We start from the raw sequence: 12,430 nt of genomic DNA on the forward strand, positions 1-12,430 counted from the left end.
CAGAGCCCTATTATCCACCACCAGGGGTGGGCATGCAGGCAGCATTGTCCATGGATCCTGGACAGGACCTACACCATCCCACTATGGTGTGTGCTAAACTGGTGCTTGTACTGTGCAGAAGGAGCATGGGGCTGGTCTGGTATGTTGCAGACAGTGTGCGGGGGCCAGTCTCGGATGCAGGCATGATGCTGCCAGAAGATTAGGCCAGTGCCACTCAGTTGGCCTATGGGACATCCCTGATGTAAAAAACAAAAAACTACGTTACCTCATCACAGCAGTGCATTCGTGCCATAGCTTCAGACAGTCGAATCATGCTTTCCAGTTGCCTCACAGTGATTCTCCAGGATGATTTTGAGACACCAGAGCATCCATCACGCTGACGTAGTCGTTTATACTGTTCAACTATGAAGTCCTCGGACTCTTTAGAAATCTGTTTGACGTAACATATAACCATCTCTCAGGACAGACTGACAGAAGTATACTGAAAACTTCAGTGTATCCACCTAAAGCCAATGTTACGACTGGAACTTAATTGGGACTAAGTTCCAAAATTCTGTGTTCAAAGCCATTCTTCCCCATGTGCAGTAGTTTACCATGCAGAGAGAACTGAAAGGTTGTTTTTTCTTAATAAAAGAAAAAAAAAAATCTCAAACAACTGCTTTTATCAAGCAGAAAGGAAGAATTTTGATAAAATCAGGCAGTGTTTGAAGCAAGGATATACTAGAGACATGAATTCATCATGAAGCTACTCTTCCATTCCTCTTAGAAGATTTTTGTACAGAGACTGAAGTTCTTAAACTCCCTGACTATTGCACGGTACTAACTGTGCTGCCTGAGACTCTACGCTCTATAAGAAAATCCATGCTTCTGGATCATGGGTGAAATAATCTGTTATATGGCAGCATCAGTTTATGGAGCTTCTCTTCATCTGTGCAAGAGATTACGATGCAGATTAACTCTGCATTTTTAGGCCTGTCTGTATTGTATGGCAAGATATGAAAACTCAAGTTACCTTTGGTTTAAACTGTCTTGCAAAAAGCAGATACCTCCTGATGTCATCTAGTGAATAGACACGATCAACAGATTCTTCAATTCGCGAATGCAGATCCACTATACGTCTGGCAATGGCATAATCCGTAACCTAAGGAGTCACTCTCAGTTAAAGCATTCTTAACCATTAGGTTATCAGATTCCTAACACACAATGAAAGGACATTACTCCTTCCCTTCCTCCTACCACATTTACACTCTTCATGGCACAGCCTTTCCAGAAGCGCAACTGTGTGTCATGATACACAGGACCAAGTATCAAAAACTTAATGAAAAAAGGGAATGGAAAGAAGCTGTATTAATAAAAAATCTAGCCTTGTATCATGAATTTTGAAGCTTATGCAGATAAAGTTCCAAGTTCAGCTAAAATTTTATTGTTGAATTTTTTTTCCTTCATCTTAGCCTAGATGCACTGTCCCCTGACTCCATCTCAGTTTCAGAGACAGCCTTAGCGAAAGAGTGGAAAGAAAAGTGTTGAACCAACTCCCACTCTACATCTCAATGTGTGTGTACTTAAGGTAAATATCACATGGGCTGATGGCAGTTTTGTCTTCTCTGACCAGCCATTTAAAAAATGATTCAGGCTGTCATTTTACAGATCAAATTATTACTGGAAAAATCCAAAGATCAATATCCTCTCATTCAATTCAGTAGAATTTGTACATATTTATATCTGGAAGAAAATCAGATATAAGCATCTACAGATAGGTACTGGCCTTGTAATTACCTCATTACATTCATCTACAAGAATGAAGAAAAGATCAAATCTGGACATGATGGGAGCTGATAAGTTTATGTTCTGTTTCAGAGACTTCGATCTGTCATAACGTCCACCAACTGGATTTGCTGCAGCCAAAATGGAGGTCCTGGCATTCAGAGTCGCCTGACAACGTGGGAAAGATACAAGTTAGAAAACACCACTTGTCAGGGGCATTTGTGAAAGAAGCCCAACAAATTAAAGCTTTTTTTCCAAGCCATCAGTGCAGAATTTAGCCATCTGTCCAATACTGCAGTCCCTATACTAAACATAGCCAGGACTTTGTAACAGTCCTACTGATTTAGAGTCAGCTAAGAAAAAACAGCTCATAAAAGCAACAGAAATTAAGCCAGAACTGGGCTAAGAGTTGATTAATGGCACACTGCACTGACATACTGCTCATATTGAAGGAGTTGACATTTTAACAGCTACCAAGCTGGGATCTCAAATATTGCAGCTGGCACTTTGCAAGCACCATGTGTTCACAATACACCATGGTTAGGTTTTCTCAGTTCTATAAGTGGGAGAAACTAAGGCCCAGAAAGGTAAAGTGACTTCCCAAGTCAGCAATGGAGCTTAGCACAGATCTGACACAATATAGCACTAAGTGGACAGTTGTTATGCATGTACAAGGATCTCCCACGGTATAATGATTGAAAGAATTCCTCGAGTTACCTTAACACCTGCTTTAGTTATAGATATAGTCTGCTGCTCCATTGCTTCATGAATGGCAACCTGATCCCGCAAATCCATTTTGTCAAATTCATCAATGCAACAAACCCCCTGTAAAACAGAAGGAAACACAGATAAGGTAACTGCCTAGCTTTAACTAGTTTTGCAGTAACTGTACTACTGAAGTCAAAATATTTGCAAAACTGTCTAAAGTAAATTAAAAAAAAAAATCACAGAAAGGAAGACTGCAGCTTGCTATATTTCCATCAGTCTTAATATTTAGTTCCTGGACTTACATTATCTGCCAACATCAGTGCTCCTGCTTCAATGACAAACTCATGAGACTCCTCATCTTTCACTACAGCAGCTGTCAGACCAGCAGCACTGGAGGCTTTCCCGCTGGTGTATACAGCACGGGGACTAAACTCTTCCACGTGCCTGTTGGTAAGAGGTACCAATAAGTGATTAACCTGCACAAAATATCTTCTCTAAAGTGATGCAAGAGATGCAGATATGAGAACTTCTATACTGTGACGCCTTTGACTTCTCAAGCCAATGTAAGACTGATTACTTCCTTTAAGAAAATGGAAGAGATAAAAATCAAGTAATGTCAAATTTACAGCAGAACCTCACTAGTTTCTGCTGTAATCTATCCTTAAATGTTCAAGAACTCCAAGTGCTAGACAGACAATAAACCTATCAAAAAAATGAAGTGCTGTGGTTACTGTAACTATTCCAACTTTACAGACGGAATGAAAAGATACAGAGATATTAAGTAAGATGCTAAGTCAGTATAGACATGGCAGGAAATATACTGCTTAACAACATGCATTTGGTATATTACAACTTTCTTTCCCAGAGGACGTTCTTAGCTGTAAGTTATTCTTGGACACACTGAAGTGCTGAGGATGAAAAGAGACGCTTACTTGAGAAATTGACTTTTGGCCGTACTTGGATCACCAACAATGCAGACATTGATGTCTCCACGCAATGAAGTACCTTCTGCGGTCGTCTTAGGGACTCCTCCAAAAAGCATAAGCAGAACTCCTCGTTTCACTTCATCATTACCTGGCCCCACAAAGAGACAAGTTAACAGAGCAAGCGTGTGCAAAAATACAGCTCATGGGCTGGATCCAGCCTGAGGAGGGACTTTGACCGCCTGCAGTGGGTCCCTCAGTCTCGCTTGGCCCAGACACCATCCAGCCTGTGGCGCATGTCCCAAACTTGCAGTGGGGCTGGGGTGGCTCTTTCTGGTAGCCACCCCCAGCCTTAGCCCCATGAAGACCTGTGTGCACAGGCCTGGTGCTAGCCCACCCCACCCCACCAGCACTACCTGTGGGCCAGCCAGTGGGGCAGTGGTGGCAGCAAAGGAGCCACAGGGCAGCCCAGGCACAGGCTCTGGGTGGCCACAGCAAGAAGGGCCCGGCAGCAGCAAGGGCGTAGTGACTGTTTTTCCTCTGTGCCATGCCCAGAAACAGCTTCTGCCCAGCCACCACCACTCATCATGGGCAGGCCTGTCCAGAGCAGGCCGGTGCTTTGCACGTGGGTCCTGGGCTGGTCTGGAGCTGGTTTGCTACGGCTGGGGCAGGCTGAGGCCAGGAACAGGGCTGTGCACCTGAGTCCTCACTGCTCTGCTCCAGGCTGGGGCCAGGGCTGTAGGCACTGGTGACAGAGGCAGGGAGAAGCCAAAGGTCTGGTGGGCTCCAAGTTTGGTGAGCTGTTGTAGGGGAAGGAGGGATGCTGACCAGCTTGCAACTATCCAAAACTGTCTATGTGGCACCTGGGTCCAAATAACTGACCACCCCTGTAATAGAGGGTCATAAAGCAGCTTTGGGTTGTTTCACTTTTTGCAGGTAAAACAAACAAGCCATTTTGCTCAAGAGAAGTTTAGAATGCTTTTGTGAGCATCTTCTCAGAATTGATATTTAAGCATTTACTGCTCTTGTCCATGCTTGTTGCTCTATGAGAGATAGAGTGACTAACAAGGAAGCAGAACTCTAGTGCGCCACGTTGGCTGAGAATATCTGAATAAAATCTTTAGCTTTTTCTAAAAAGTCAGTATCTGCAATGAAACTGAAAGCAATTGCTCTGAGCCAACAATGGCAAAACTGGCTAATAGCAGAGAACAACTGCAGCATGAAAAATATTTTAACCAATACAGAACTACGATACTTTAAGTCTTAGTTGTTAAATGTTCTATGAGCCTCTTTACCAAACAAAGTTTACAACCAGCTGCTAAAATTGTAGGGTTTACTGAATATTTAACAAACAGGTCTCCAAGCACTCAAAATTACTCTCTCATCCATTTAAAAGTTTTAACATTACAAGTAGTCAGACGAAAAATACTGCCATCTTGCAGAGCACTATGAACACCGGATATGTGGATGTAAGATAGTTACATAGTCACAGTAGCTAATACGGTTAATAATGCAATCAGTTCACCCTGCCAGGCCAGGTGAACTCTTACCGTGTATAGTAGGGAAGAGGCTGGTACAGAGATTGTGGTAAAGGTTTTTATCCTGGCTCATTTCAAACACCTTTTCCCATTCCTTTACAGACATTTGGTTTTTAATGCTCTCTGCAGTCTGTTCCTCATCTCGAAGTTCTTTTCCACCAAACTAAACAAAGATTAAAAACTAGAGAGTGAGTGAATGAATGACAAATGCAAAATATGGCAATTACTGAAAGAGAACACTGCAAGCCTGAGCTCATATAAATTTGATTTTGCAAAAGCCACAGAAGGTTTCTGTTCAAAGTGACCCACTGAAAGCTCTACAGAATACAGATATTTAATAGGGAAACTAGTCCATATTACTAGGAACAAGAGGCTTAGAACAAGAAGTTTTATGCCTTAATTTCCATGACAAAGGTAATTTTTACTAAAACTACCCTATTCTGTAGCATTCCTCCTGCTTTCCTTGCTGCAGACAAAAAAAAAGTCCACTGCAAGGAGAACTTGTTTAACCCTTTAACTCTTAAGGCTGTACAGTATACATCCTAAGGCTGTACAAGCAGAACTGTAGATTTAGCAACAGAGAATTCAGCAGCGAAAGGAATTAAAAAGTCCAAGCTAAATGGCTGTCCTTTCCATACCCTGTTGAAGTTAATTGACAATAAAAGGCACATCAGTAAATGTGAAAGAAAACAGCACTTTAGTCACCAGCAAATTTAAGAAAGATTCAAATACCATGTCTTGGCCAACTGTCAAGCTGCAAGTGAAATTATAGGCTGGAATTGATCATACCCTGCTAAAAATCCATCCCTAGCTAGTTTTTAAAAAGGTTTATTATTTGTACTGTGATAGCACTCAAGGTCCATAAAGCAAAAAAGACAAAAGGAACTAAAGTACAAGTACAAAGCTCTTTCTCTCCTGTCACATTTAAACTGACTTTCTGAAACTCAGGAGAAGAGGGGAAAAAAAAAAAAGAGATGTACACACGAATGGAAGGACATGGGCCATTTAATAACTTGTTATAAAGATCTAAAAGTGAGATTGTCACATTTATGATGATTCCATAAAAAAGGACATGGAAGGGGATGAATTTACTACCATAAAAATAGAAAAGAATCATTAACAGTAGCTATAGGTCACATTCAGAGTAAAATGGAAAGCAGATATAAACTAATGCTTCACATTCACTGTGAGTAAACAAGGAAGATCATTTAAGGCTATTTTTCCTCCAAGACTCACCCGTGGATTTGTGGGAGCAACATAGCATGCTAGGAAGACTAGCTTATACGACAGCTCTCTGACTCCAAGGGCACGAAGTCCTCGGACTCCTTCAGTTTCATAACCTTCTTTACCACTGACACGGGAACCAGTCTCTGCACGCACACCTATTGTTAGAAAAAGAGTTGTAGTTGAAGCTCAAGAGCTGGTAGGTAGGACAAACTTGAACTGCAATTCTCAAAGAGCAACGCACCTGGAACGGATAGCTGAGACACATCAGGCACCACAATTAGTGATCCTGTGAAGTCGCACTTGTCACCAGCCTGAGCAGACTCTACTGCTTCAGCACGCAAGATCACTTCAACACTGCGAGGAATGCTTCCCCGCGGCAGCTCAGCCTGTGTCTCTTGAATGCGAACCTACAGAGAAAGAGAACGTTGTAACACTCTGCTGAAAAAATAACAACCTTTTCGGAATGGCTAAGAACAGATTTTTAAACATCTAATGCACATAGACATTTGTGTACCGGAAACATCAACATTAAGCAGTTTAATTTTAAAATTTAAAAAAAAGTTCCCATTCAAAATTTCCCACAGGAGCAGAGAATTAAGAAAACTGGTGAGCAAAGCAGCTATAAACAGCATAAAGGAGCATCATCAAAGTTCCTCTAAGGGCTAGAGGAAACATCCTATCACAAGAGACTTAAAAGAGTCTAACCTGACTGATCAAACAGAATACTGAGGGGGGACTTGATTACAAGTACGTTCTGAGTGAGAAAATACCACTAAAGAGCTCTCTAATCTGGTAGGCAGTGTCATGGTAACAGGTGGATGCTGAAGCCAAATAGATTCAAATTAGAAATATGGTGCAAATATTTAGCAGTGACAGTGGTTAGCTACTGGAACAGACTCCAAAGGAAAATTAAGGATATTTTTTGATACTTTCAAATCAATAGGATGTGGCCAGCCTGGAGAGGGTCCAGAGGAGAGCCACCTGCTTGGTGAGAGAGCAGCAGGACAGGCCCTATGAGGAGAGACTGCGGGACCTGAACTTGTTCAGCCTCGGCAAGAGAAGGCTGAGGGGGAACCTGGTGGCTGCCTATAAACTCATCAGGGGAGATCAACAGCAAATAGGTAGAGCCCTTTTCTCCCCAGCACTACCCGGGGTGATGAGGAACAATGGTAATAAGCTGATGGAGAATAGGCAAGCTGCACGGGCTGTCCCCAGCTCGTCCAGTCAGGCCTGGGGCTTGGTAGAGCAGAGGTGGCGGGCTGGACGGGGCTGATGCCGGGGTTGCCATATTTACAGGTCCCCAAGACACCCCGCCCCCAGCCGTGCTGCTGCCCCCCACTCTCTACCTGGGTCTATCTTAAATTTAAGTTATTTTTGAAGTTAAGACTATTTTACATTGTAAATATGTTTGAAGGAAGGAAAGGAGGGAGGAAGGGAGGGAAGAAGGCAGGCAGCAGTGCATTTTTCCCTAAGAAGAGATGAAGGCTACACAGCGAAACAGTCCATGTTATAATCAAGCCATGTTAACAAGCTTGGACTCCATTTTAGCCGCACAGATGTGCAATGATCTTTTCTATGTTGGCATAAAACAAATCAAACATCCTACTTTTCACAAGAGCTCAACACTGACACAAACATGCAAGTCTTCTCTTTCTTACTCGCATAAAAACAACAAATCTCACATTCAAAAATTCCTTCAATTTAAATCAGTCCACAAACACTTATAAATAAGTCTTCTAGACAAGGAAAGAAAATAACCATCAAAAGTTCCACTGTCTTTGATTGGGACTGAGAAAATCCTGACCCTCTATAATCATGTTTATGTCAGGACTGTCCAATGGATGGGCTGCCACTAGGGCCACCTCTTTTGCTGCTGCATAGCAAAGGAAGGCCTTGGGGTCCACACCTGTTACCTGTGTGGTAGCCTGTGCTGTATGGGGTGCTCATTTAGGGAGCTTGCAGCCTGTACAGTGCAGCCTGCGGGATGTACACCAGCATCACGTGTGACTTCGTTAGACAGCCTTGATTTACAACCGTGTGAAGCAGCAGCAATGGCATCTTCTAAGCATGTCAAATAAAGTTCCAAGACAGACAGGGAAATACCTTTTGAAAGTCAACAAATCTTGATTTGTTTGTGTCCAGCAGGAATCTCCTTCTGTTGGCACAGACTGGGTTTCTGCAGATGTTTGGCTGCGTGTATTTAAACTGCTGCTCCACCTCTTTAATCACCGTCTGACAGTCCAGGCACAGGAAGGTTCCACTGACAAGCTCTGGATGAACTGGATGGGTACGAACCACCTGTCCACTTATACGCATCAGCGAGCCGATTCTGGCTGATGTCAACTCCCGAATTCTGTTTCAAAACATAAAATTAATAGCTGCTTAATTCCTAGGGGACTGGGCATTCCAGTTTTGGGCTTCACTCCAGCAAAGTAATTAAGCACCTGTTAAAGATGTGCTTATGTTTCTTGGATTTCCATGGGACTCGGGCACATGTTTTACTTAACCAGTCTTTAAGCATTCATCATTGTACCACTATAATTAAAGAACAGACATGCTGGTGTTGCTATCATGCTAAGCATTACCAAAACACTCTCACGCTTCTGTGTTTTTATGCAAAAAACAGTTTAGATTATCTCTGAAATTTAAGCTATACATTTAAAAGGTACATCAGCTGTATTTTGAAAACAACATCCTTTAAAACAAAACAAAAAATGAACCCCTTCCCCCCACCGAGCACTGTCTAATCATCCAAGCAGGGGCCAGACCAGACCATCGCCTGACATGCCTTCTAGCTCTACCTTTTTGCGATTTGCAAGTGACACAATGCCACAGAAAATATTTTTTTCATGACTCACTAATTTATGCATGTTTTCATAGATATAGTGTGTTTTTTGCTAAGTCATTATTATGTCTGGATACTTCAATCATCTAAATTACTGGAAAAAGCAGGATCTTACTTGTGTCTGGTAGGCAGATCCTGGAACGCAACATAAAAGTCCTTGTTTGGAGGAACATTTCCATGGTCTCTGGCAAACGTCTTTACTGCTCGGCACAGGTAAGGATAAACTCTGAAATACAGGGGGGAAAAAAATCATATTTTATAGAAGTTACCAAACCCAACTTTCCCTTTAGACCCATTCAATGATTTTTATCACAGATCTACAAGCTCTGGCATAGTGCTCCTGGATCCACACAAAAGCAAGTCTAAACATCTTACATGTGCAGTTAACAAGCAATAGCACCATTTTGTCTTCGGTATGAGTGAGCCCAGTGCATTTTATTTTACAACACAATTGTCTGGGTCAAGCTTATGCTTAACCTTTAATATCAAAATTACGTACAAGTTCAATGCAATATTGATAAGATATTTGAAACACCTTACATCAAATAAGATATACATGTCCTATCAATAAAATATATACATATAGATCTATAGATATAGATACCCTATCAACATGTCCCATCTATATCTATATATTTTATTGATAGGGCATGTATATCTTATTTAATCTAATACATAGATATCAATATCCATAAATATTGATCTATAGATATAGATACCCTATCAACATGTCCCATCTATATCTATATATTTTATTGATTGGGCATGTATATCTTATTTAATATAATATATAGATATCAATATAAAGATATTGATATTCAATAGCAGTAAGAATACACTCTATTATACATTTTTGAAGTACTGGGCTCTGTAATGGATGGCTGCATTTTGTATCCAACCGTATGTTATCAGTTTCCCCTACTCCCATAATGTAAAGACAGTTGTTAATTAATTCAAGTTTTGTGACGGTTCTGAATACAGAACCCAGAGCAGTTGTAACGAACCAGAACTGGGCCCATCAGCAGGGAATTCTTACATAACCCTGTTTTCACCTTTAACAGCCAAGTCACGCTGCCCAGCTCTCAGGTAAACCTTACCTGTAGAACTCCTCCTGGACAGTGGTAGAGAGCTGCTGATTGAACTGTTCCAGATCCACAAAGCTTACGATCAACGTGTTCCTCTCTGGGCGAATCAGCTCTTCAGCATCACGCAAGTATTTGACTTCTCCATCACTATTCTGGAATCTGAGAAAGTCACAGGAAAAATGTTTTGCAGATGAATACCATTCTTGACCCACCCTGTTCATCAGAGCATTTTACTTCTGGTTCGTCAATGGCCTATCTAGAGAAAAAGTCCTGTTCTCCCCTCTCCCTCTTTCTTCTTTACACCCTTTAAGGATTCTGTGAAAAATATCACGACTTGGCCTCTTGGAGGACATATTTTGCTAATTTCCCATGGCTGTAATACAAAAAAAGCAACACAATAACGCTTCAGCAAGAGAGAGGTGACAGGACTCTTAACCCCAACTCTTATTAACCAGTGGCTGAACTAGGATCTCCTGACAACGGCTTGGAAGGAAAGCTTCCTCAGACAAGGCTGGTGGACTTTGGCAGGTACCTTTGGAGAGACACTGGGCCGGGTAGAACGACATGTCATGGGGAACAGAGCTGAAATGCAGCCCACATTCAGCCTGCAATGATCCAGTGTGTTGGGTCTGTGTTGCACCAGGGCTGACGGCAGCTCAGATTAGGAACTGTGGTTCGAATGGGGATGATCCATCCTGCTGCATGCAGGGGGTTCATCATAAAGCAGCTGGGCTGGAAAGCACCTCCACAGCTCATCTAGTCTAGAGGGTCTCAACCTTTTCTGTATGTATTAGAACCTACTTGTAAACACGGATGTCCAGTCCTGACCCTAATGCCCCTCAGCTGCAGCCCCCCACGTGCAGTGCAGGGAGTAGAGAGCGATCTGCAGGTCGGGAGTGAGGGGCACCAGCAGGGCAGGGGGCTGCGCGTCAGGAGTGAGGGGCACAGGGGAGGGGCGACCGTGGGTTGGGCGTGCAGGCCGCCGGCAGCGCCAGGGGGCTGCGGGTCGGGAGTGGGGGGCAGCACGGCTGGGGGCGGGGTGTCTTGGGGACCTGTAAATATGGCAACCCCGGCATCAGCCCCGTCCAGCCCACCACCTCTGCTCTACCAAGCCAGCCATCAGCCCTGCCGCAGGGAAGCGCCCGGCCTGTGAGCGGTTGTCACCGTGGCGGGGAGAGGCGACCCCTCCCCCCACGCCCTGGGGGGTGAGTCCTTCCTGCCCCAAACCTGCCGGGTTGCGGCCCCCGCCCCGGCGGCCCCGCGCTCACTCCTCCAGGAAGTCCTGGAACAGCTTCTGGCACTTCTCGGCCACCTCATCGCGCAGCTGCTGCTGAGCAGCCGCTGCGCCCTCCGCCGCCGCCAGGTCCATGTCCGTGCTCTGCCGCGCTCCGCGCCCACGTGGCGGGAGGGCGCCGGGACCCGCCAATCGGCTGTGCCGCCGCCTCGCCCCGCCCCCCCGGGCGGAGGTTTTCGCGCCAAATCTTCAAGGGCGGCACCGGCTGCGCATGCGCGGGGCGGGGCGTTCTGTCCCTTCTCCCGCGCTCTGCTCAGTCCCAGCGGGTGCATGACGTCACTCCCCTCCGTGCCAGCCCCGCGGTGCAGGGGGCGCGCCCGCCTCGGCCGCCTGCCCGTGGGCGTCCCACGCGGGCGCGGGGAGAGCCCTGGGGGAACGAGGCACCCCGTCCCCACGCGGCGTTCCCATTGCCAACCCGCCGGGATTGCCCTGGAGTCCCAACGCGTCTCCAGGAGTCACCTGGGAGAGGAAGGACCGGGCGTCCATTCAAATTCGTGTTAAAAGTTGTGTCTGGGTTTTTTAAAGGGAATCGTGGCGCGCGGCCACCTTTGCGCTGCGATGCATGTCACGACATCGTGGGACGAGACCGCCTGCAATACAGTCAAGCGGAGTCGGCGACCCAATGTGTGGCCCTTCGGTGGCATGGCCTGCGGCTCTGTGGGGGCCGGCCGGCCAGCCAAACCTCACACAGGCTTGGCCCCGGCTCTTTTCTTCACCTTTAAATAAGGGAAATGGTGTGTACTCGGGCTGGATCCAGCCTTCGGCCCTTTTCCGGCCTGCGGGCGTAGGATCCTTCCGCCCATCGCTCTAGCGCGGATGGCCGACCTGCGGCACTTCACGCCCAGCCGCTGTTCCTGGTGATGTAAAAATCACGGTTTGTTTCTTTGGAGGCTCAATGAATATTAATGATCCTTTAGGCACACGTTGGTGATACAAAAGGTATATATTTGCAAATAGGGTCAGAGAGAGAAGACAAAAGATCAAAACCCTCTGCCCGCGGGGAACATTCCTCAGCAGGCTTTTATCCCCTCTCTTCTGAGCACGTG

At 45.0% G+C, this 12,430-nt stretch overlaps 1 protein-coding gene across 1 annotated transcript in view; it reads right to left on the reverse strand.

Annotated features, from left to right (window-relative positions):
• MCM6 (minichromosome maintenance complex component 6) overlaps positions 1 to 11,499 on the reverse strand; it is an 18,337-nt gene extending 6,838 nt beyond the window's left edge. Inside the window, exons 1-13 of the mRNA XM_019554474.1 lie at positions 11,359 to 11,499; positions 10,103 to 10,249; positions 9,121 to 9,231; positions 8,264 to 8,513; positions 6,402 to 6,567; positions 6,170 to 6,315; positions 4,946 to 5,096; positions 3,405 to 3,546; positions 2,775 to 2,916; positions 2,482 to 2,589; positions 1,777 to 1,932; positions 1,013 to 1,141; positions 266 to 430 (exon numbers count right to left, since the gene is read on the reverse strand). Of these exons, the coding sequence (XP_019410019.1) occupies positions 266 to 430; positions 1,013 to 1,141; positions 1,777 to 1,932; positions 2,482 to 2,589; positions 2,775 to 2,916; positions 3,405 to 3,546; positions 4,946 to 5,096; positions 6,170 to 6,315; positions 6,402 to 6,567; positions 8,264 to 8,513; positions 9,121 to 9,231; positions 10,103 to 10,249; positions 11,359 to 11,459 (1,914 nt within the window). The 5' untranslated portion in view covers positions 11,460 to 11,499. The remainder of the gene's footprint in view (positions 1 to 265; positions 431 to 1,012; positions 1,142 to 1,776; positions 1,933 to 2,481; positions 2,590 to 2,774; positions 2,917 to 3,404; positions 3,547 to 4,945; positions 5,097 to 6,169; positions 6,316 to 6,401; positions 6,568 to 8,263; positions 8,514 to 9,120; positions 9,232 to 10,102; positions 10,250 to 11,358) is intronic.
• Between the last annotated feature and the right edge of the window lie 931 nt (positions 11,500 to 12,430).

Source organism: Crocodylus porosus, unplaced genomic scaffold, assembly GCF_001723895.1.
Source record: "Crocodylus porosus isolate Cpor-Errol unplaced genomic scaffold, CroPor_comp1, whole genome shotgun sequence".
Taxonomy (NCBI): Eukaryota; Metazoa; Chordata; order Crocodylia; family Crocodylidae; genus Crocodylus; species Crocodylus porosus.